The 25,201-nt window shown below is 44.2% G+C and overlaps 1 protein-coding gene across 1 annotated transcript in view; it reads left to right on the forward strand.

The window, feature by feature from the left end:
• STUM (stum, mechanosensory transduction mediator homolog) overlaps positions 1-25,201 on the forward strand; it is a gene marked incomplete at both ends in the record, with an annotated part of 44,261 nt that overhangs the window by 13,287 nt on the left and 5,773 nt on the right. The window contains one exon of the mRNA XM_080342581.1: positions 22,255-22,434. Coding sequence (XP_080198707.1) covers positions 22,255-22,434 — 180 coding nt within the window. The remainder of the gene's footprint in view (positions 1-22,254; positions 22,435-25,201) is intronic.

Here is a 25,201-nt window from a genome sequence, read left to right on the forward strand (position 1 = left end):
CTTGTAACATGGAGCTGACCCTGTGAGGTTGTTCCTGTAAACAGTAGTACTTTCTGTAAATAAGAGTTGCAGAATTGAGCTCTTATATTGCACTTAAAACCAGATAAGACTCTTTCTAAGTTGCAATACCAAGTAGGACACCCATTGAGAACTGTTATGATTAAGGGAGTGGAGCACCTCCCTTATGAAGAAAGGCTGAGGGAGCTGGGTCTCTTTAGTTTGGAGAAGAGGAGGCTAAGGGGGGACTTTATTAATGCTTATAAATATATAAAGGGTGAGTGCCACGAGGATGAAGCCAGGCTCTTCTCAGTGGCAAACAATGATAGGACAAGGGATAATGGGATCAAGCTGGAACACAAGAGTTTCCACTTAAATTTGAGAAGAAACTTCTTCTCAGTGAGGGTGCCAGAGCACTGGAACAGGCTGCCCAGGGAGGTTGTGGAGTCTTCTTCTCTGGAGACATTCAAAACCCACCTGGACATGTTCCTGTGCGACCTCACCTAGGCGTTCCTGCTCCAGCAGGGGGAGTGGACTAGATGATCTTTTGAGGTCCTTTCCGATGCCAAACATACTGTGATACTGTGTATTTCCCAAATTAGCCAGCAACCAAGACTGAAAATCTGAGGCTGTTGCATCACAAAACTTATTCTGCTTTCTGTCTCACAAATATGTTTTTCTTTTAAATATTTATGATACTTCATAAACTAGTAAATGTTCTTTAGTATGTTTTGTAGAAAGAATCATAGAATACTATGTTGGAAGGGACCACGTCTGGTCCAACCTTTCTTGGCAAAATGCACAGTCTGGACAAGATGGCCCAGCACCCTGTACAGCTGAATCTTTAAAGTGTCCAACGTTGGAGAACCCACCACTTCCCTGGGGAGACTATTCCTGTGGCTGATTGTTCTCATTGTGAAAAATTTCCCTCTTCTGTCTGATTGGAATTTCCCCAGCAGTAACTTGTACCCATTGCCCCTCGTTTTTGCCATGTGATTCCTTATAAAAAAGGAGTCTCCATCTTCCTTACAGCCACCCTTTAAATACCAGAATATGGTGATACCTAAATGACATGAGACCTTATTCCAGTGCCTGTGATTTAAGTCTCTCCTAAGAAGACCACTGTTTACTGGTGTGAGAAGAGCTGAGTAGTGAAGTACAGCCTACAGTCAAGTCCTGTTATGATGCAGAAATATGAAGGAAGAGCTGTGTCACACGCTTAGACTGTTCGCAGTCCGAATGGATAAGTCAGAGAAAATAACCTGCTGAAGATTGTCTGGGAAGTTGGTGGCAGAACTGGCAAAAGAATATATATGGACTTCTTGTAATTCAGTGCCTCAGATCATGCAGCTCTGCTTTAGTGAAAACTGGTTTTAATGAACTATCTCCCAACACTCTCGGACTTTGTCAGGAATCAAGGTGTTGTCTGGACCATGCATTAATGAAAATGCAATAAATAGGTAGGAAGGACAAGGCAGTTTGTAGTTTGGATGTGCTGGTTACTCCCTCATGTGATCCTGTGATCTGCTTTATGCCTGTGAAAGCTACGCACAAGGGGGACCTCAGCATGTTTGAATTAGTACATGGCAAAAAACCCAAATCCAAACAAGCACAGATGCACTGTGGAGTTGCCATCTGAAAGAGCACTGATTTGTACGGTACTTTGTAGGTTAGAATTAACAGATATTTGAAGTACATAGGCCCCACTGTATTTCTTCTTGTTTACAGCACAATTGTGTGCAAAATGTGACCTTAAAATGTACTGTTTAAAAATATGTTATTTATACAGCTGTGTAGGTGACCATGACACTGCACAGACAATGGAAAAAGAATGGGTCCTGTCCCAGAAGGTTGTGATAGAAATGTAACTGCAAGAGTCAGATCAGAGTTAAATCATCATAAAAACACCCAGTACAGTGAAATGAAAAGAAAAATATTTCCTTGAGTTATATGGTTAAAGGCAGAGTTTTAAAGGCACAGTTGGGACTTGTTTCTTAGCAACAGGGCTCATCTGAGCCATGCAAACACTGTCATGTTGGAAAAAGCTACCCTCCAAAAGAAAGGCAATACGAAAGGAGCTAGAAACATCACATTTAGATGTCTTCCTGCTGTTGCAGGGGCATTTCATCAGTGTTGCCTTCAGGCAACGACCAAGATCATTCTGATAAATGGTAATGATCAGAACAAAGAACTCATCTTTACTTCTTTTTCTCAACAGGGAAGAATGGCAAAAATAACACTCAAAAATATGTGCATTGGTATTACAGAGATACCATAAACCTTAGTTTAGGTCCTATCTTCCTTCTATATCCATAAAAACATGGCTATATTCTACACTGAGGGCACAGGAGTCCTGCAGAATGAAGTCCGTCCTCTGTTGTACCTCATATTGTATCCGGTACTAGATGTTTCAAAGGAAGATCTGTAGTGAAGAGAGTTGACTGCAATAACCTACCTGTAGCAAAAGCTTCTCCTAAAGGAGTTGATTATCTCGCTGATACGCCAAAGCAGGAGATAATTTTTATTAGTATTATTTAGTCAAAAATAGCTTAATGGCAAATGTTCCTTTTATTGGATGTGTTAGATGGGATTCATCTACCTGTGCATCTGAGTTGGTTGCCATTATAATCTGTGGGGAGAAATTAGGCACTACCACTGTGTGACTCATATCTCTCTAAAATAGGTTAAGTGAATCACACACTCTGGGGGCCTCCATCTCTTTTTTTTCTCCTGACTGCAAAGGGTAGCTGGCTCAGATTGAGACACCTCCCTTGCAGATATCTGAAGTTAGGTCAGATGAAAGCTACCCATTAACTGGTTTGCAAAATAAGGCATTTGCTTTAATAGTTTCAAAATACATCAGGTATTGCCCACACATCTTTCTGGATCCCGTCATGTCCTCACAAGAACTCATAAGTAAGTCAAACCTCCATGCTGTTTCCTAATGCATATACCTCTACCATGTCTCTTATAATTTGCATATTTTTGAAGCTTAGACCTCCTATTCTTTCTTATGAGTCCTACATAAAAACCTTTACTTTCTGTAATTACTGTTATTGCCCTCACCTGTAGCTCTTTGCTAGCTCTTTTCCAAAGCATATGTGTTTTGGGTGTTGTTGGCAAAGGTTTGGCAGCAGAAGTGGGGACACCCATGAGAACCATGCATTGATAGCCCATACTGACTCCTGACAGGAACTGCAGCTTGTGGAGACCCCGTGCTAGAGCAGATTTATCCTAAAGAACCTGTGGAATGATCAACACCAGACCAGGGGAAAAGCATCAGGAGGAAGGGGTGACACAGAGGAGCTGCTGTGAACTCACCACAAGCCCCCAATCCGTCCACTGCTCGGAGTTGGGCAGAGGTAGAGGAATCAGGAATGAAGAGTAAAGTTGAAGCTGGGGGCAGACTGAAAATAAGGGGAGGAGGTGGTGTTTTGGTTTATCTGTTTCTCACTATCCACACCTGTTTTAATTGGCAACAAATGTTTTCCCCAAGTCCAGTCTGTTTTGCCTTTGACTGTAATTGATAAGTGATCTCGCTGTCTTTATCTTGACCCACGAGCTTTTTCATCTTATTTTCTCCCTCTGTTCTGTGGAGGAGAGGGAGAGGGCAGCTGGGTGGGTATCTGGCAGCCAGCCAAGGTCAACCCACCACAGCATGTCACTGATTTCTGCAAAGCCATTATAACCTCTTCCATAGCATCGCTCCTCTAGTACAGTCTAAAGCCTTGTTAGCTTTACTGACTGTGGAACACCTTGAGCACACATTGTTCATGGTGATATTTAGATCCCTTCTTTGGAGGATGTGCTGGATGCTCACAATGTGAATTTCTTTATGCACTATCTGTGGTACAGAAAATATAAGAGAGGTCCTTGCGTGCTCCATATCAGTAGCATTGAGACATGATAGATTTATTAATGGGGCTGACAGATGAGCTCAGATGAATCTTGGGAACTGGCTCTAGCCTCTCCTTGCTTTACCCCAGCCAACTAGGATGACACTTGGCAGTAATCTCTGGTTATGATGACTAATGTGACCTTCTCACTCTTCTGACTTCTGGAGCATTGATAACTCCATCAGAAACTTGATTGTGGCAGCTTAAGCAGTAATGGCTGAAGTAACAGCATCTATTCGATGCACTAGCTGGAGATACACCACCTCACATCAAGAGATGGCAGATGAAAACATCTTTTAGTGCAAAGCCATGGTTAAAGTAAGATAAATTTAAGTTTAGGAAAGCTTTAGTAAGATGTTGCACCAAATCTGCTATGGCACAGACAACGTTCCCCTCTGTTGGCTCTGAGATGGGCTTATAACCTATACTAAAAAAAAGAGATTGATTGTCTGGCAGCTGGTCCTCTTCAGCCTGTAGATCGTTGTATAGTTGCACAGCATAAGCACTTGATAGTTCAGCACTATTGGAGCAGTTCTACTCTTCTTAAGTTGTAAAAAACCCAACACATATCATTGGCACTGCTTAAACAGGCAGAAATATAAACTGTGACAGCACAGGAAAGTGACTTTTCAGACAAACATTCTTTAATATCCTGCAGTATCTTCATTTTCTGGCTCATACTCATAATCCTAATCTGTATGTTTCACTTTCACGATAGCCAAAAGCCTTGGAGGGCAGTGAAGCTAAACTAGGAAAACCAGAATTTGATCAAGTAACCTCACAGCTCTTTCACTGTGGTCTCAAGCATGATTTAGCCTGGAATTCCTGAATTTCAGTGGGAATTAGGTGCTTAAGTGTTTACAAAAGTCCATGCTTTACCTTTTCTACCTTCCTTCTTTTGTTCTTCAACAGAAGGAAGAGAACGCTAGCATACCTAATTATATACATATTCACAGAGGTATCATTAGTACTTATGAAATGCTAAGATAAAGAGAACTAGATAAATGGCTGCTGTTGGTCAGTATGGACTTTAGAAGAGAAGCGACAGTATGTTCAAAATAGAATAAGTAGAAAAATATATGCAGAGCTATTTGCATATGTTAAAAAATATTGAAGGATTATAAATAGTTTAGAGCCAGACGTTTGAGAAGGATAAGAACTATGTTCGTGTTCTCTCCCTGCTGAGCAGTTTGGCTCAGCTGTTCATCTTCACTAACTAGAAAACAGAAAGCTCTTTTCCAATAGACTTGTATTGCCTTAATACCAGATCCAGAAATGTGATGTTTCACATGGATCCCGTGCATGGTGCAGACTATGCCCGTCTTTATGATTTGCCACTGGGCTAGCAATGATGAAACTGAACTTTTCCACAGCACCAGGCGGGTTCTGCTTTGTGCAGCCAGCCAACGTGTCAGCAAATACAGCAGCACTTTCTTCATAAGGTATTCTGTGATTTAGGGACTTTCTAACCCACAAGGTGTAACTGCATCCCTCTGCCACAGTAACCTTTGACTGACCTTTCTTCTATGTGCATTTTGGATCAGTATAAGTTCAATTAGTAGTGAGGGGAGTTGATCACACCGTCTTGCTCCATCCAATCCTCTTCCCATTCTAATCCCACACCAAATCTGGTTTTGCTTTGTCAGATGGGCAAAAAAAAAGCTAGTTCCGCATGACCCACAGCTACTAGCACATGCATTAGCTTGAAACATCCTGCTGCCAGCTGTACCCTCCCTCAGGAAGGGTGTGGTGGGCTTTGTGCAAAGCATCATTCCAGTTTCCAAACATTCAGCCAAAAGACCAAACACATTTGCCTTGTTCCCTTCAAGAGCAGAGACAGGGTTACTGGGGAGCTTAAGCAGCAGTATTTGTTCTGCCTCTGCAGGAACAGCTGGATTTTGAGGCTCTTTCTGGAAATGGCAGGGTGATCTGAGTGCTGAGCCCAAAACACTTGAGCTTTCTGCAACAGCTGAGGAGACTACAGAGCAAGTTGCAAAAGCAAATGCAAAGATTTCTAAAGAGTCCGGGGCTACCTCTGGTTTCTTGCAGGGGAATAAAGTAGGAACTGCCAGTGGAGCTCTGCAGCCTTGAGATCACCCTGTGCTTAGTGATCCTTCACAAATCATGCATTGAGGGTAGTTTGGTGCACCTACACCCCAGGCCCACCCATGATTCTGATTTTCTTCAGCCCAGACACAAAGCACCTGGTGCTTTTGCTGTGTGCAAAAATTCCTTTTCTACATTCAGCCTTGAAAAAAGAAGGCTTAGGGGAGACCATTTTTCAGTATTTAAAGGGTGGCTACAAGGAAGATGGAGACTCCTTTTTTATAAGGAATCACATGGAAAAATTGAGGGGCAATGGGTACAAGTTAATCCTGGGAAGATTCCAGTTGGACAGAAGAGGGAAATTTTTCACAATGAAAACAAACAGCCACTAGAATAATTTCCCCAGGGAAGTGGTGGATTCTCCAACATTGGACACTTTAAAGATTCAGCTGTACAGGATGCTGGGCCATCTTTCCAGATTGTGCTTTTGCCAAGGAAGGTTGTACCAGATGATCCTTGTGGTCCCTTCCAACCTGGTGTTCTATGTTTCTATTATACGTGAGGAGTACTTTCTGGGTGAGAACTACAGTGGTCTGCATGACCTTTAGGGACTTCCCATTGAGGAATTTGTTTAATGGATCTTGACCCTAAACTTCCCTTCTTCCCTGCTGTCCTGTCTGCCAACTTGCTCTTGCTTTTCCCTGCAAGGAGCTGCCATAGGACAGTGGTTCCATTTGTAGAGCACAGTGTAATCATTATGGACTTGACATCCTACAGTAAGTCCTCATGCTTGGACTATTGCACTGTCCCAATTGCTTTAGTATGTGAGACAGAGACATGTGCTTTGCTGTGGATGGTTCTGATGTCCCAGAGTGTTGGTGGTCCTGTTCCAGTTTGTCTCCAAGGAAAGTTTAATAAGATGCAGCTGCTTTGTGACGTGGTCATAATGCATTCACGTCTTTGGATTTTGCATGGAACAGGCATTTTTTCGCTAGAAAATACTAATTGTAAAATTTAAAGTGATTTTTGTGCCTGCATCTACTTAAAAAAATGTTCCTTTGAATGACAATAACAGTCGTCTGCTATCAAATTGTTCTGTGTAGCACAGTCAGATAAAAATATATGCTTATGTTTTTTTCATTGCACAATGAAAGAGGGCAGAATAGCTCTAATGTGTCAGATTGTTGCTTTTGTACAATACTGTACTAGAGATTTTGTAAATTGTGAGGGAAGAAAAAATGCTATGTTTTTATCACTAAAATGAGAGAAAATCTGATTATTTTAGATAGAAATGTGGGATTATTTCATGCTTAAGTGTAGGAAGCTCTAATGACTATAGAAACACACTTTAGGCACCTGTAGGGGTTAGCGTAGAAGAATAAGGAATTCATAAGTAGGAAGAGAACATTGTGATAAGTAGCAGTATATCAATGGTCCACTTTTTCAGAGGATGCACAGTAATGCATGCTTTAAGGGGGAAGGGGAAAAGCATGGGCTCACCACAGTTTGTTAGTGAACAGCTTGCTTTCTGCCACTACTCATTGAATTTGGGCAGGAGAAAGTACAGCTTTCTGTCATTTTGGTGGTTAGAACTACAGCTAACGATGTGTGTAAGATAAATATCTGACTTATTCATTAGTCTTAAAAAAACAAAATTAGAAAAAAAGAAATCACACAGCAGTGATTTAACAGATTTAGCCTTTGTAAATTCCTGATATGGATTGGGACATTTGTTAATTACAGAAATAAAATGTTGCAACAAGTTACCTTGTGTCACACAGAAAAATCTTTAATTCAAAGATGGGGGGTTTGTGTTGCAGGGTATTAATATGTAACTAATAACAGCAACAGATGTTCATCAGCTCCAAAATCTACATCTTAGAGTAAACAGCATTTGATACGGTTGGGAAAGAGACCTGTGACTGGAGAGTAGGCTACAGTGATTGAAGTGAGTGTAAGGAAAGAAAAACATTGATCTCGTTGATGTGAGAGAGAAAAAGGAATATTATTTAGGGTGACCTGAATGCATGGGAAGAGGAGAGGAAGGAATTAAATATATAATTCTTCTCCTTTTTGTTCGCAAGCCTGATTGATGGCGAGGTGGTGGTTGGTGGTGTCACTAGCGAGAAACATTCACTATGCAGGGAGTTGGAGTTCGACATCGCTGTCTTCAAGACAAGAGGATGTTCCAGCAGAGGTACCAGTAAGACTGGGCAGGATGTGGCAGAAGTGTCTTTCTAAAGACATGAAGGAGTTGCCCAGAGAGGTGGCAGATGCCCCATCCCTGGAGACATTCCGGGCCAGGCTGGACGGGGCTCTGAGCAACCTGATCCTGTTGAAGATGTCCCTGCTCATTGCAGGGGGATTGGACACTTTGAATGTCCCTTCTAACCCAAATTATTCTATGATTCTATGGAGAGAACAGAAAACAAGTGGAAGGGGACTGCAGAAGCTCAGTCTGTGCCTCTGTGAAAGAGGAAGAAAAAATGGCAACATAGAATAAGAGATATTGAGGACACCGTGGGGGAGAAAAAAAGACAGGGAGCCCCCAAGGGGCTCCAGAGCAGCTTCCGAGCCAGAAATACTGCAGGTGGAGCAGAGGTCCTGATGCTCACCCAGGCTCTTTGCAGACCTTAATGGTTTCAGCAGAGGGGACAGAAACCTCATTTGTAAAAGAGCAGAAAATCAAGGTAACATTGCAACGTTTACAGGGCAAAGGGAGGGAGGAAGGTGGTGAGGGGAGCTGGAGAGACAAGTGGAGCTGCATGACTGACACAACTCTGTTGAGATAGGAGACTCACAAGAGGCCTTTTTCTGCGGTGGAATAAAGCGTAGTTCTCACCTTAGTTTCAGCTGTGTAGTCCCATAAATTGAATGCACATCATAGTGTGAATGCTGATATAGTGAATCCAGGCCAGAAATGAGCTTTAACCACAAGAGCTATCAGAAGCCGTGAGGTTTCTGGAGCTGGATAACCAGTCTCCCAGCCGTACAGCTTCTGGGCACAAGGTGAGCCTGGAGACCCTGCCAGAATCACTGGGCACCATGGTCCTGCTCAGCTGGGGAGCAACAAGAGCAACAACGGCTGGTGTATGGAGCAGAGCCCATTCCTCACACAGCACGACAGACTTGCTAAAAAGTTAGGGAAGTGCATGTATGCATATAGGATAAATTTTCTACAGTTTCTAATTCTGCTCAAATTGCATGGATGCATGCTTGTTAGCCCTGCTCAAGTTTCTATTTGGATTTGATTCATCAGCCTCACACAGAGCAGCAGGTGCATAATGTTTGCCATGGCCTGCTACTATTATTTAAAAGAACTGTCTTTCTGCTGTTTGCACTTCTGAATTGCTGCCAAGATCAGGTTAGACCCAATGAGCCAAATTAATCCCCTGTGTAACTGTGGCAGTGAATGGATTTATGTTGGAGATGAATCTGGGCCTAATATAGATGTATTTTTTGGCACTAGGAAAAGAACACCAACATAGGAATGAATAAAGGTTAGATGGATGGTTCCTCAGCTTAGCGTGCCCTTTCAAGAAGCTTTTTCCCTTTACACCCACCCCTTCTTTCCAAGGAGGTGCATTCCTTTGGTTTCCCTGCTGCTTCCTGCAAAGTCCAGAACCGGGGGAGCCATGGAAGATACAAATGGTGGTTGTTGGTGGGTTGGAGGTTATGGAACTTTCTGAGCTGCTCCAGAGACCCACAGGCTCTTGAGAGAGACAGAACATAACACCAGTTTCCAAGAAGATATGTCAGGAGTATGAGGATATTCAAGGACTGAAGTACGAGCTCTTTGGGACAGGGCGAATCTTCTGGGACCCACACACTGCCTGCCACAAGGAGGTCCTGGTCCCAGCTGGCACACAGGTAGCGAGTGTGAATTCCCTTTCCTTTGCAGGGCTGATACGCCCCAAAACCAGCCCTGTTCAGAAAACACCATGGAACACTGGGTAAGAGCTGACCATAGTGAATTCTGGTTTGTCAAGCTGAAGGATGTGCAGAAGCAGAGAAGCAACATCTTTGTTTAGGTTGTGAAGTCTTGTGTTGCAATGTCAGGGTTGGTCCCCTTCCCCGAGTCTGATGGCTTCTCAGTAGGGCAGGAAAGCGCATTTAAAAGCCTGAATCTCAGCTACATCCTTTAACATTTAGGTAAGTGCTTCCAGCAGTCTCGCATAGGAGAGTTGAACCATTTTACTGTTGTCCCTAACCTTATTGTAATCTGTTCAACATGAGAATTATAAAAAAGAATGACATGCAAGATGAATCTATGATAATTTCCAGTTTCTCCTTTTATAACACTTTTCCCTGGTACATCTCACTCCTTATAAATCTTCTCTAACCTCTGAAGAATGGTGTCCTTGAATCATTGAATAATAGAAGTACTACTTTTCATATTTCACTCAGAATAATTACATGCTGTATTGTGATATTGGGAACTCGGTTCTTTGCAGTATCTATAAACAAATGCATGTGCATTTTTATCTAATGATGACTGGTAGCCCAGATGGCAGGTATCGGAAATTATTTGGTAAAGGGAAAAATCTGTTGTGTAATGGAAGTGTAAATTGGATGCTATTTGCTGCAAATTCGGAGTGCAAGAATCCTAGAGATGGAGGTATGCAGGGGCACTCAGATGAAAAGGCCACATGTAAAATTGCACAAGCCCACTTACATGGCTGTGCAGAGGCCTTGTTGGACACATCTCAGCCGGCCAAGAGGGATTAATGGTTTGTGGATAACCCAGCTCCCGAACAGGACCCGGTATTAGTCTATGTTTCTGACCTGCTCAACCAAGCTGTGGTTTTTCCCTTAGCTTTGATTTCAGACAAAAAAAAAGAAAAAAAAAAAAAAAAAGAAAAAAAAAAGGACTAGACTCTGCAGAAATTATTATTTTATCCAAGTCGATATTTCTTTTTCTCTTAAAGAAGTCACTTCTATATAAAGCACTATTTCCCCTTGGTACAAAGGCAGCTCCCCTCAGAGACTGGCTGAGCTGTTTGATCTGAGGATGCAAGTGCTCAGGGGGGACAATGTCAAAGAGACGGGGGCTGTTGTCTTGAAATTCACCTCTTTTGGCATGACCAGCGACTCACAAACATGCTTTCTGCTCAGGTGTACTAATTGCTATGAGAGTAATTGCACCCGATGTTTAAGAACCAGAACAGCTCTTCAAAAATAAATTGAAAAATCATGAAGAGCCCTATGTTCAAGAGCTTAGTTGTGTAGTGGCAGAAGGACCTGGCTCTGGGAAAAGAACTGAGATGGATCAGCTAAGCCTTGCGTAGAGTAGTCAAAGTTACTGAAAATCATACAACAGCTGAAGCTGGAAGAGGCTTCTGGAAGTCATCTAGTACTTCCTCCAAGTGGGTTAAACTAGAGCAGGTTGCTCAGGTCCTTGTCCACAATGTCACAGCATGCTTGCTGATGCAGATATGGTGCAGTAGCCTCCATCATCTCTGCTTTTTCTCCGTCCTAATAAGCAAAATCTTCCTTTTAGAAAACTATGCTAGCTGGGCTGAATTCATTTATCTTGGCTAGTGCTCATATTCACAGAATCTGTAAAGTCATGGGTCACTCCAGCCTGCTCTATTTATGGAGTGTGCACTGGGGTGATGTCAGGCACAAAGTACCACAGTTCATGTCTCTGCTGTCCGCAAAGACTTGCTTGTGTTGAGCAGCCTGGAGCCTGTCCATGGGCAGTCAAAAAGGCTCTGGAAGATTCCACATCTTCTCATCTCCCCCATAGGAGCAAGACTTTAGAGAGCAGGTCACGCATAGAGGCTCGCTCTGGCTGTTTCCTTCACCTCTACAATTACAATTATTCCTCACCAAAGAGAGTGTGAAGTGGTTGCAGCCCAGCTCTGTGTGGATCCTTGTGCTTCTCATCCACACAGCTCTTCTACAGAATCGGTCATGTTTGAATCTGCTGTTCAGGGATGTTAGTGTGGGAAATTTCAGTTAAAATGGATACAAGTTAAGCTGCAGAAAGTGTTCCCTACAGTTTTGCTGAATAGGGTAAGACAGCTTTATATTCTCTATTAGGTAAACTACCATGAAACAAGATTTTTTTAATTATCTGTCTGAATCATTTGAAGGTACCAAAGCCAAACTTCAAGTGTAAAGCATCATCTCCTAAATATTTCAGATGTCATGTACATGAGTAAACCAGCAACTTTGCAGTGCTTTAGTAGCTAAAGTGCTTTACCCTTCATCTAAGAAGGAATAGTGGTTTTGTGCCTTTTAAAAGCAAGACCTGGTCACTGTTTGACTTACAGTAGCACTGAACAGAACAAGAGGGATATGGCCTTGTCACATCAGGTGCATGAAAAGTGGCAAATTGCCTGGGACAAGGACTATCTGAATAGAAAAGGCACTTGAAAGTAGCAGTGTTAACACCTTAATAATTTTACTCTAACAAGAATGAAGTTACAGCTTCAGAATTATTTAGCAAGCAGCTGTAAAGTCAGACCTCAATTCTGGTCTCCCAAATCATATTCCAGGGTCCCAGGTGCAGCATTACGCCTCCAGGCTATGGAGTGCAACTCTCTCATGTCCCCTTTAAGTCCCTGTTTGAGACACTTGGTCTCATAAAATTCATGCATCAAGTTCTCTGGATTTAAAAAAAACCCAAAAAACGTCTTTGTGTTAGTCTCCTACACGCTTATCACTGCAGATCTCTGAACATTTATGTCACAGTTTTGGTTTACATTCCCATACTACTTAAAAGATAGCTTGTACTTTGGAGGCTGACGCACTTTATTACACTTCCATTTCAGCTGCCTTAGTCTGTAGCAAAACCTCTAATTGCTCTGCATCCCCATCTAACTTTCTAATAAGATTAATGCTGTCTTGTGTCTCAGCAGTCCCTAATTAACATGATTTGCCTTCACAGTTAAGGACTCCAGGGTATCACAGCAAGCTCAGATTCACCACTCAGTGAATCTTAGAGGTAGTTAATCTATTCTTCCACGAGCAGAGCAAATGCAGTTAGGTAGCTTCAAAGGGCTGAATTAGTTGCAAGGCAGCGATCAGAAAGACAGGAGAGGCGGCAGCACAGCTGTAGAGCTCACCTTGAGTTCTGGCTGGATGCAGACAGACAGGGCAGGAGAGACCCATACGCTGCCCTGTGCCCGCTGCTTTTCTTCTACTGGATCAGAGCACCCTGAGATGAGCGCTAACAGCACTTAATTAACCTGTGAGAGGGCAGAGGCAGCAGAACAAGTGAGCATTTGATCTGGCTGCACCTGCTAAATCACTGAGTGTCCTTCTGAGCCCTGACACTGGTGTGGAAGCTGAGACTGGAGCATCATGCCTGTCCACCTTCTGTGCCTGATGAGAAACAGCTTTCTCTGGTACAGGCAATTAAGAATAAATTTCAGTTCATCACTGTATAATTGGCTAGAGCCTTTGTGGAAGCTCTTGAGAATCCATGGCCTTTTCCTCATTATTTTTCCACTGTTACGTGTCTCTTATTTCTAGGGGCTTTAGGAACTGGAGGTACCAGAAAGCCAAAAAGAAAAATAGCCACCCTGAAATAAGGAGTCTCTCTGGAGATTCAGCTCTTGAAGGTTCCAGGTTTGTAAAGTCTGGATGAAAAGCCTCAGTCAAATTATTTCAATAACAACAACACAAAATGGAATGGCTCTAAGTCTGTTTCTGTATGTACATCAAGAAAGCAGAAAACAGATTTCTAGAGGTGCTTGAGAATCGTGAATTAAGATCATAGGCTTAAAAATAAGAGTTATTTTAGTGGAGGGTTGTTTCTCTCTCCTTGGTTCCTCTGTCACTTGGATCCCGAGCTCCTGCAGCAGGTGGGTGCAGAGCAGCCTGGGACTGGGAGAGCTGTGGCAAAGCACCCAAACTGGTGTTGCTGGGTGGCTGGTGGGAGGAGAGGGCAGCACAAGGTGGAATAAGCACCTGGTTTAATAGTAGGCAGCATGAATACAGAAAGATCTACATGGCGAGAGACAGCGGAGAGAAAACAGCAAGTAGAGCTGTTTCCATGAAACAGAGCTTTTAAGTTGCTGATAAAATTACAGAGCAGCAGGAATGCATCCACTTAGGGCAGATGAGCTTATAGCAAAGTGTCCTATGCTGTAAACTGTGGCCATGCCTTTTGTTCTCCCTTTTGTTTGTTGTTATAATTGGAAGCCAATTGCATTATTTCTCTTGATGCTGGCATACTTAATAAGGATGCAAATTAATTAAAATTCTCTCCTCATTCCATTAACAAAGAAAACAAAAGCAAGCATCGAGCAGAAGCAAGGTTGCAGCATCTCAGTTCTTTTCATAGCAGTACCCCTGGCTAGCAGCAGAACCAGGGACATGTCATTTAACCTCCCTGGCCCTTTGATCCCTGTCTAATGTGCAGACAGCCTGCGGTCTGCTTCATAGCAAGTATCTACCTTACAAAGTGCAGAGTGCTACTGAGGAACCATATTAGCATTAAGCAAGCCAGTCTAGCTATGGACAAGGAGTAAGACAGGTGAGTTTATGTAGAGCTCAAGCTGCTAGACTGCTCATTGTGCCCAAAGGATGACTTCTTTACATCCAACAGAGCATCTCTCTGTACTACCAGTCGGCAGCACAGGTGTGGTGACTAGCTATGGTGTGGCATGAACAGCCAGGGATTCTCAGGTGACCCAAACAGGAGCCAGAACAGGTTGGGAAGGAAGATGACTTAGTGACATACTAATGTTACATCAGGGAGAAGCTGTGAGTACGCAACAGATTGCTGTTGTGTTCAGACAGTTGCCCTGAGTATTAGCTAAGACTGGCAAATAATTTCTGCCTATAGCATATTATTTTGGAAGTATGGCAAAAGATTATACTTCTGGTGTAGATGGCCTTATCTTAAGCAATTAATTTTTCTGTGACCGCAGGTATCTAGGTTTCTGTGTAGTAATTTCTGCCCTCCCCATTTTACTTTTGAGAAATTATGAATTTTCCTCAGTGGTTCATACTATTATAAAGCATGATGCAAAACATCAATGGCAGTTCTGGGACTGCATCTTTTATATAAAAGGGGAAAAAATTAGTTTGTGAGTCAGGCAGGTACAACCTGGAAAAAATAATTCAGCAGCAGCAAGTCGTGGCAGAAGTCTGTGGATTACACAGTCAGGCCCCACATCTCTCTTCTACAGAAGTCCTCCAACCTCAAATACTCCAAGCACACCCTTAATTTTCAGCATCAAGTCAAGAGAATTAAACCATAAGACTGCATTGGAAAACTTCACCCAAGGATTGTGGAATGTCTGTCAGTGGAACAAGCTGTACTGCAATCTCACTATTTATGGGTGGCTGCTTTTAAGCGTTCAAAACATTGCAGTGCAGTAAAAATAATGCCGATGGCTCCGCGTATAATTAAAGCTTTGGTAAGTCACTTCACTGTCATGCAGCACCCCCCCGATGTAATCTAAGATTTTGCTGTGTATTTTTAGCCTTGGAAGTCTGTGAAAGTTTGTTGTAGTCAAGGTTTGAAGTTCGTGTTAAAAAACTCCGCATTTTCAGAAGAGTTAACTTTTCCTAAAGCACTGTATATGAGAAAAATCTCATTTTTGATGCGAAGGCAGTGCTATCTTACTTGCACGTGGGCTGCCTTCTGTAGATGCTGCATAAACACTGTCAAGTCTGTTCTGACCACATGACACCAATCTACTAGTAGCAAACAGATGCAGAGCTCAGTGCCAGAGCTACAGCAACTGTGATCAGCTACGGGCATATAACGCTTTGGGACATGCTGGACATTCTTCATGTATGCAGGGAAAACAGAAAGCTAATCCTATATACATCCCACCTTCTGCAGACTTGGGAACTGGAATAAATCCTGTGGAGACAAGAAACGTAGACACCAGGTCTCACTTGTCAAGTGACTGTATATTTTTGTTTGCGGTGAGGCCAAAAGGCCCGGACAGAGCCAGAATTCACTTTGAATGTCCTTCTGATATGGAAGGGGAAAAAAATAAAAAGAACATGCTGGCAGAAGCTAAACAAAACATTTTTAATAGCAGGCCATGGAGGAAAATTCACGAGCTACTCTCCATGGCAACATTGAGGTTCTGTCACATTTGCTGCCTCCACTCTCTCCTCCTTCCCTTTTTCTTCTCCCTCTCTTACCCTTCAGTTCCCGCTGTTCCTGCCCAGGTCCTGCCCACACTGCCATCCACAAGACCTGGCATTTGCCAGCAATCACTTTGCTGCCAGGTGGCTGCATGTCAGCGATGTTGTCCCCTTGCAGCAGTGCTTGCTACTCCTGGCCTCTGCGCAGGGGATTCAGACTTTTTCTATTCCAAGAGGTGATGCCTGGGACCAAGCAAGCCTCCTGTTTTCTAAGCTGTCCACTGCTCCTGCTCTTTTTCCTCCTCAAATAGTTAAAGCCACTGACCCACCTTAGCCTCCTTGCACTGTATTTGGCAGGGATAGGCTTTAGCCTGTGTGGATACTGGGAAGAGGAAAAAAGCTTGCCCATGGCCATTTAGTCACATTTTAGCCTAAAACCCAAGCTTTTAACATGCTGTTCTAAACTACCTTTATTTCTAGAAGAAAATCAGGTAATTACACTGAGTCCTCTCTTACTTCCATGGCTGAAATGAACTGCAAGGGAAAGGACGGAAGGGATGCCAATGACAGAGTGCATGTTCTCTTGGCTGGGACACCTAATCCTTGCTGGTGCTGCAGCCTTGTGTTGTGGTCTTGCCATATTTGTGTTCTTTATATTTCAAAAGAAACAAGTCAAGCACCCACTGACAGGTGAAGTATTGCTGTGTAAATGTCAGTGTCCGTACCCTGGACTAAGCACTGGCCCCAACCCCTAGCAGCAGGAATTCTTCAGTGCTCCCAAGCTCCTCAATGCAAAAAGGCCACAGGCACTTCAGCTGGGAGTGCAGCTGTAGTTGTGTGCACTGATTTTTGGAGGAGGCTGAATGGCAAGTGGTGTGATGTCTTCTGTTGCTTGCTTTGAATGTCTCGGAGGAAACTGGGTGGGAAAATGCCTCCTGACAAAGAACATCGTGCCACAGAGCCAGGCACTGTAGAGTGGTTAACTTCCTTGGGAGGACACCCTCCAGCCTCTGCACCTCCCCTTTTGCTGCAAACCGGATTGCAAACAGGTTTGCAATCACAGCTCTCTGAGGAGTCCATGAGAAGAAGAGGCATGGTGGGACCCTGACAAGAGCGCTGCACTTGCAAACTGCAAGAGCCACAGTAGTTCATGTGCAGGTACATCAAATGCTCTTCTGGACCAGCCTTTTCTGTTCAGATTGTTGTGGCAAGCTTGGAAAGCAAGCACTCTTATCTCAGAGGGTTTAGGTGATACACCTGTGCTGGCAGGTTCTCTCTGATGCAGCCTAAGCCCCACTGAGTTCCAGTGAGGGGGAGACTGGGGACACTGGTGAGGACTCACACTAGCCCAAATACTTCCAAGGAGATTTTAACTGATGTCTGTTAGAGACAGAAACAATTCTCTGCCTTAGGAAACTTAAGTAGATAGCCAGCCTGAGCTGCCTTATTTACTCATAGTGCTATAGGGGAACATCTTAACCTCCAGGCTTCTGGGAAGAGAAATGAGCATTTTCTAGCTTCTCCTCTGCCCCAGGCTTTTGTGGGGTAGAGACCATGACCAGGAACAGCTGCTCCATATGCTGCCCCTGACTGCAGTAATTTGGGTTTCTGCTGTTCCTTCACCTGTAGAAGGGCAGCTCATTAGATGAGATTTCCTTGCAGCAAAGATGCTTTCTGTTGCGAAGTTTCAGATATCTGGTAGTCAGTAGGAAGCCCACTAATTAAAAAGTTATCTGTGTGCTCAAATTACTTATACTGTGGCCATCAGTGTCTTGTCTCGCTCTGGTTTGCACCCTGACTCCAACCAGGCTCCCACTTTGATGTTTCTGGGAAGGTGCCACTGGAAGTTTGCTCACAGCCAGGTCCTGCACACGAAACATGCTGAGCTCTGTGTCTGCCTGAAACTCGTGCATAAGTGCCCAGGATAGGTTTTCTTGCAAAACTGTGGGAGAAAAGCTTCTCTCATTTAGCTTAAGATATTCCATGACACAGTTGCTGCTGCACTCAGCACAGAGGAGACTGTGCTCAGGACAGGCCATGGGCTGGACCTCATGTCTTCTTCCACCGTGAATGAGTGACCCAAACAGTAGTAAACCAGGAAATCTCTCTCCAGGGTGTGAGTTTTTCCTCTAAGAGTAAAAAACCAAATTATTCTTCTCTCCTACTATTTTGTTGTACTCTGTGAGGCCAGGAACCAGCAGGTGATGCTCGTGGGAAGGCCATGGCCACCAGGGTACCAGCATACACTGGAGACAGGACTTTATCCTGAATGACAGGAGAGAAATGGCAAAACCCCCTCCTTTGTCTCTCCCTTTACAGTGTTGTCCTACAGAAAACACATCCCCTTCATGTTCCATGGATTAAACCGTTGAAAACAAGAAGCCTTCCGTATTTACTGGTGCAATCGAAAAATACTCCAATCCTGCTGGCAGCAAAAGCAAACACAGGCTCCCAGAGACTTTCTTCGCCTGCTGAAAACAGCATGCAGTGCCCCAGCTGGCTGACACTGCCACAAATTAGATGAGATGAGATGAGTTGAAAGAGCAAGGTTGGCTTCCCGTCCCATCCCACCCCATCCCGTCACATCACATCACATCCAAGCCTCACTGCACATGGCCCCTTCATCTTCTGCCCCACAGCTGCCCCAGGAGGACAAACCTCAGCTGCCCCCAACCCTCTGCCCAGCCCCAGACACCTCCCGGCTCTGGGTGCTGCGGGGGCTGTATGGCTCAGACAGGTGATTACAATGGACCCTGGTGCCAGGTGAGGCTGAATGAACAGACTCATTAGGTAACACTGGACATCTCTCCACCACCCCCACTCTGTCCCCAAAGAGGTTGTGTTAGCTCATAATTTAAAATAATCCCAGATTTTATTGTGTTTAGGGGTATTTTTCATTGGGAAGACAGAAGAAATGCTTGATATAATTTACTTATGCTGGCATACCTGTGGGAGCTTTTAGTCTACATCTGCTTGCAGAGTTAGTAGTCTGTGTTTGCTGGTTACACGCACAACCTGAGACCTTTTTGGACAGATGATTTATTTGGCCAGCATCATCCCAGCTGCAGTTTGCATACCAATTTTATGATTTCTAGGCGATAGATTTTCAAGTGTCTGAGTGCTTGGACAGGAAGAGAAATGGTTCAGTGCCCCAGCTCTGATGCAGCCAGCCGGTATCAGCAGTTACAGCTTGCTTGTCTTCCTCCTCTCCACCTCTCTGCTTCCAGATGCAAACGCTTCCATATTCGGCAATGTGTAACTACGGTGGTGTCTTAAGGGGAAAACATCTACCTTGGCAAATGCATTTAAAATTCTTTCTTCTGCTTCACATTTTAAAGTGTACGTGGACAAGAAGAAAAATATTTCCATCTTTTGTCTGCTGGCATGTCTCAAGTCTTGTATTTAAAAATGCCAACAACCTCCCAAAGATCAGCTAATCATAATTACTAAAGAAAATGCATTGGAAAATGAATTGGCTCCCGTGACTGAGCAAGTGCCTTGAAGAGGGAATCAGAAGCCCAAGTTCATGAGGTTTTAATCCTAGTTTCTGTATCAATTTCCTGTCCAGAGAGGGACACTTAACTGCTCTGTCTGCTGTATTCCCTTCTGAATGGCACTAGACTTTAGCTTAGTCACTGTGGTGTTTGGGGGATTAATTAGCTAATTCAGCATCTCCCTCTAATGATGTAGAAATCTTAAAAGCTTCACTGGAAGGATTTGAAGCTGTATCTTAAGAATTATTGCTCATTTATGACCTTTTTTTGTAACAGATTTTGGAAGAGTGAAAGGTAAGGAGACAGAAGATGATTTTCATTTTAAAGAGAGACATGCACTTCCATTTGGCAAGATTTCACATCCTGATGGAAAAATGTAAACACCCAGTTTCTGATCTTGCCTAAATCCATATTTAATCTCAGAGAGTATTGTGGTGTAACTTTGCAGAGAACAGTTTTAGGAAGCACAAGGGAATATTCCAGGCTTCCTTCTGCATTGGAGACACTATAAAGGAAGAAAAAGCAAGGTGAAGTGGGGCAGAGATTTCACATAATCCCACACAGAGGTCACAAAAGACATGAAAGATAAAGCCACAGAGCCAAAGACAGCATGTCTTTTAACAGGCAGTGGGGAGATTTATACAACATCCTTTGGGATTAAAATTATTTCCCCATTGCCTCTGTGCAGACCCTTTGGCTTTGGTGGACAAGGAGGTGAAACCCTGCCTGGGAACGCTGAACAGTCCAAGTACAAAGCCGGGGGGGGCATTTCTCACCTGGGTGAAGACGCTGCTTGCAATGCTCTGCCGTAGGGCTGCCTCCCACCCCCCAGCAGCCCTTGCCTGCCCCCCTCACCCTCATGCTGCTCCACGTGCAGCAAAGGGAGTGGGTGGGAGGACAAAATCTGATACAGCCAGCGGCAGGAAGACGAGTGGTGTTTTAGGAGCTGGTGGAGTGTTAGGAAGATGCTGGAGTTGAAGCCTGCAGAGGATGGTGAGAGTAAAAATAGGCTGTAGCCAGCCTTCCTCAGCATTTTGGCATCTTAACTGCCTGTTCTCCTCGTGACCCACTGAAGAAGAGGCAGCAATGGAGATTCAGACTAGACATGAGGAAGTAATTTGTTACAATGAGGATGGTGAAACACTGGCCCAGGTTGCCCAGAGAGGTGGTAGATGCCCCATCCCTGGAGACATTCAAGGCCAGTCTGGATGAGGCTCTGAGCAACCTGATCCAGTTGAAGATGTCCCTGCTCATTGCAGACGAGTTGGACTAGATGACCATTGGAGGTCCCTTCCAACCCAGACTGTTCTATGATTCTATGATATTATCTCTTCTACCACCCTGGCAGCTTGGGATGAAATGGTATTTTGCTCCCAACCCAGATCCTTTTGCTCTTTCTCTGGTGAGGTCTTTTGGAAGGGTGTAAACTGAGTATTTTCTCCCCATCTTCAGTCAAACCAAGAGACTCCCTCCTTCCCCTTAGTTCAACAGGGCACTCGTGCATTGAAAATGAGCTCATTCATTCACATCTTACAGGGCGTTTGCAGGCTTCCACATTTTGATAGGAAAAAGGGCAACTTTTATAGAGACCACTGGACATCATGCTGCAAGATTTTTAATTCATGATGCTAATTAAAGAAAGCATTTCACAAAACTACATTACCCAGTACAATCCACATTACACCTCTGTATGTAACTTAGCAATGCTATATTTATATTTTAAAAACAAACAAACAAAAAACAAATAACAAAGACAATTCATAATGATAATGTTCAGATGACTAAATTTTCTGGCCAACAGCTCGTACATTATGGGGTCAGAAACAGTTTCTTCTGCTCTTTGTCCGTGCTGCGTGTTTCTGCGGGGTGGTTGTGGGACAGACAAGGCTTCCCTGAGCTGCGGGTGGTCTACCCATGGACACAAGACACAGGACATCAGCTGTGAATAAATAGCTGGTTTTTTTGTTTGTTGGTTGGTTGGGTTGGGGTTTTTTTGTTGGGTTTTTTTTGTTCGTTTTTTCCCCAGCTTTCATACATCAATAAGATCTGTCATCTGAATTGTTTTGGGAAGTCCAAAGGGTGTTTGCATGTTTTGTAAGCTGGTCCCAAGTGGTGTGAAGGGCTGCAACACCAGATTACCTGGCTCCAGCGCTGGTTTAGCTGCTTCTGCTTTGTTAAAACATGCTCTCAAGTAACAGTTTGTGAGTGGGTAAAATGTTGTGCAAAGGTACAGTGCCTCTTAGCACTCCTTTTTTGCGTGTGGCCCTTCTAGAGCAGTATTGGTGAATGGTGACAGACTGCCAAACATGCCAGAGCCCTACAGCTCTCTAAAGCCAGTCCTACTCTGAGTGCAATTTTCCCTTTTACAGCTTCTGTGGAGCAAATATTCTCCCCAAGAGAGAGCCACCAGGCAGAAGAAAGGTAGACTGGTATTTCCACAGACACAGCCCTTCCTTGTGAACTGCCTACAATGCATAAGTGGTTACTCTTGGGTTGGGGTGAAGGGGCCAAAACCCAAAGAGCGTTTCTTCTGTCCTGGTTTTCAAGTATACGTATCAGTGCAATTCAATGGGAGACAGGAGCGCATTTGAGTGAGATACGGCTGTGCCTCCATTTGTCCCCTTGTGAAGAGCTTCCAGCTTTTCAGCATTGCAGTGGGAGCACGAGGAGTGGGGTGCCGTGAGAAGGGGGCCTAATGGAAGGAATTTGGCACAAAGCTGTGGCTTTCACTGGGCATTTTGTTGCTGTTGTCTCCCTAGGAACGTTTGTATCTGCTTTCACCGTGCTGTGCGGAGCCCGGACCGACCTCCCTGACCGGCACATGTGTTGTGTCTTCTGGCTGAACATCGCCGCTGCTCTCATTCAGATCCTGACGGCCATCGTGATGGTTGGATGGATTATGAGTATATTTTGGGGGATGGACATGGTCATTCTCGCAAGTAAGTACAGTGCACTCATCCCCCTGACTTCTCCCCTCTGTGGCCACATTGCTGGGTCCCAGCTAACACCCCTGCAAACCATCGGACTGTGCTCTAGGGACAAAGAGCCACAGGACAGGCTCTACAAATCCATCAGAAATACAGTAGGCAGAGGAGGCGCCGGGACACAATTGGGATGGGCCCTGTGACACATATGGAAGAGTCTCCCTTCTCACTACATGGGTTAGGATCTTCCTTTCCCCTTTATAAAATGAAAAGTGCAGGAAGGGGTGAGGCCCCCCAGCACATGGAACTCTGCTGTCTGGAGCCCCTCTGCCCTGGTCCCATCCGTGTGTGTTAGAACAAGAAGGCCCTTTCTGCCTCACAACTCTCTGCATCTCTTTGGTTAGCAAGACATTCCCCTGAGGCTGGTTCTGCTTTCACAGAGCACACGGGGCCAGCTGTCCCCAGAAGAGCCCAAGGAACCTCCTGGACCCTCCTTCCTCCCCAGAATACATTTACCTAAAGGCTTTTTTCACGTTTCACCAAATTCTTAGGCTGAACAGGACTGTTTAGCTACTCCTAGAAGGATTTCCCCTAAACCCTTTAAAGAGGCTCTGAAACATTAGTTTAGGGGAAGGAGAGAGAAATCCTTTTTTAAACATATTAATAGATAATTTAGATCACTCAGTTAACTAGGTATTACTAGTCTAGAATACAAGCTCTATAAACTTTATGTGCTCAAGACTTTTACTGGTGCAAAATGGAGTATGATTTTGCACCTCTACCATATTACAGAGAATAAAAGTGACAGCCTCACCTTGCAACTCATGCTGCTGGTTGCATCTAGAAGACCTCACTCCGTTTCCAAAGGCTGGGCGAGACTGGTGGGCATGGTCCCGAACCAGACAGATCTGAGACCTGACCAGCAGCTTTTGCCTGTTGGTTTGAAGGGATTCCACTTCATAATCTCTGCTGGTGACATTTGTGAGTGCATGACAGAGGAGGAGAGAGGATCTCAGGAAATTGCCAGGCATCTGCCTGAAGATTAAATGGATGAAACTGAGAAAAAAAATAGCAGTAGGAAACTAGTGCACATCTTCAGCCTCCAAACTCAGGGGTAAAACCCTCTCACCAAGCCACCTACTAATTTCTGAGTCAGCTTCAATTTACAGGCTGAGCTAAGGGCAATCCTCATGCAGAGCAAATGATAGATATTAAAAACCTTAACATAAGCGAGGCAAAAGGCTTTCCTCAGGATGAAGGTGATACTGCTCTTTATTTTTTTTCCCTGCAAACCACCTGCCAAATTTCATCTCAAGCATACCTGTACATCAGGCGTAGCCCAAGGTATTTCTGAGGATAAATTGTGAATCAGTGTACATCTGTGATGTGTCTTTAAGAACCTGCCCAGTTTGTGTGTAATCCCATAATTACGTGTTCATAATCATACGCTCTTCTGCTATTCCTCTGCTGGACAGGCTGGTCTGGTGGGACTCAGTTCTGCAGCTGTGGGGAGGGGCAGGAAAACATCTGTTCAGATAAAACATCTGTCCTTATAAAAGAGCTACAGCTGAAACCATGACTTGCTTTTCTCCGTAGTCTTGTTCATGTATGTTCTTCGGGTAGAAGGGCTAGGGTTCAGGGGGTCTTACTCGTTTTCCAGTTTGGTTGCTGGTGAAAACCATGCAGCTTGGACGTATCGCCCCAAAACTGTTCCCCACACCTGGCTGGACCTCACCAGTCTGAGAGGCAGAGGGAGGGTGTGCAGCATGTGGTGGGGATGCTCAGGCCAAGAGGTCCCCAACCGCAGCAGCAGTATTTCATCCCAGCCGCTCTGGTGGCAGTGGAGAAGGGTAAGAGGAGTCAACGTGTTCCTGTGTTAACCAGCTATATATCACCTGACAAGCTGTCACCCTTGCCAGTTTCTTGCTGTCTCATTAAATAGCTGGATTTTAAGTTTACTTACCATGCAGAGAAGATAATGGCTAAATAAAGCAGCTCATGGTTGATGGATAATAAAATAAAAAACTCATTTTTTCAGTCAAATGAAAGAGCAGAAGTGATCAATTGCTCCCAGCTGGATCAAACAGCCCTGCCGAACCCCAAAATGGTTTGGTTTTTTTCGTGTTTTGTTTTCAAGTTCAAAAAACCCAAAGTAATAACTTAAAAAGGAAACGATGTTTCAAATGCAAGAAATAAGACATTTCATTTAAAAACACTGCCAGGAAGCAGTTTGCTTTGGTTGAGTTTTGTATGTGTACAAACATGCACTGGGTAAAAATTGTACACAATTGAAAGTAAAATCTGCATGCAGGTGGGAAACAGTTTTAAAAAATATGAAGCTACTGCCCCCATCTAGTCTTTCTCACCTTTAAATGGCTGATTGCATGTGTCCCTGTGAGGGTGCCATAGGATCTGGGTGGGCAGGAGGCCAGACATGGTGTGGGGTGTCTGAGCTGATGGGGGCTGCCAGTGAGGAGAAGTAGGGGGAGCAGCTGGGGTTTGGGGACCCCGCTTTGGCTGTCTCCAAGGGGTGAGGGTCCCAATCCCTGAATTGGGACCTGTCAGCTGGTAGGGGACTGGGGGGAGTTAGGGATGCTCCTTTCAGGTTTTCATCTCCCAGTGCTAATTCTCAGCCATTAACAAGGGAGCCTGCTCTGAGGGGATAGCTGTGGGGACAATGTCATGCTGTCTTTAACGACAGGAAAAGGAGAAGAATTATAGACAAATCAAGTGTGCTTCAGTTCCTGGAAGATGTAATCAAAAAAGTGACTTGCATGCATTT

Source organism: Nesoenas mayeri, assembly GCF_963082525.1.
Source record: "Nesoenas mayeri genome assembly, chromosome: 3".
In the NCBI taxonomy this organism is placed as follows: Eukaryota; Metazoa; Chordata; class Aves; order Columbiformes; family Columbidae; genus Nesoenas; species Nesoenas mayeri.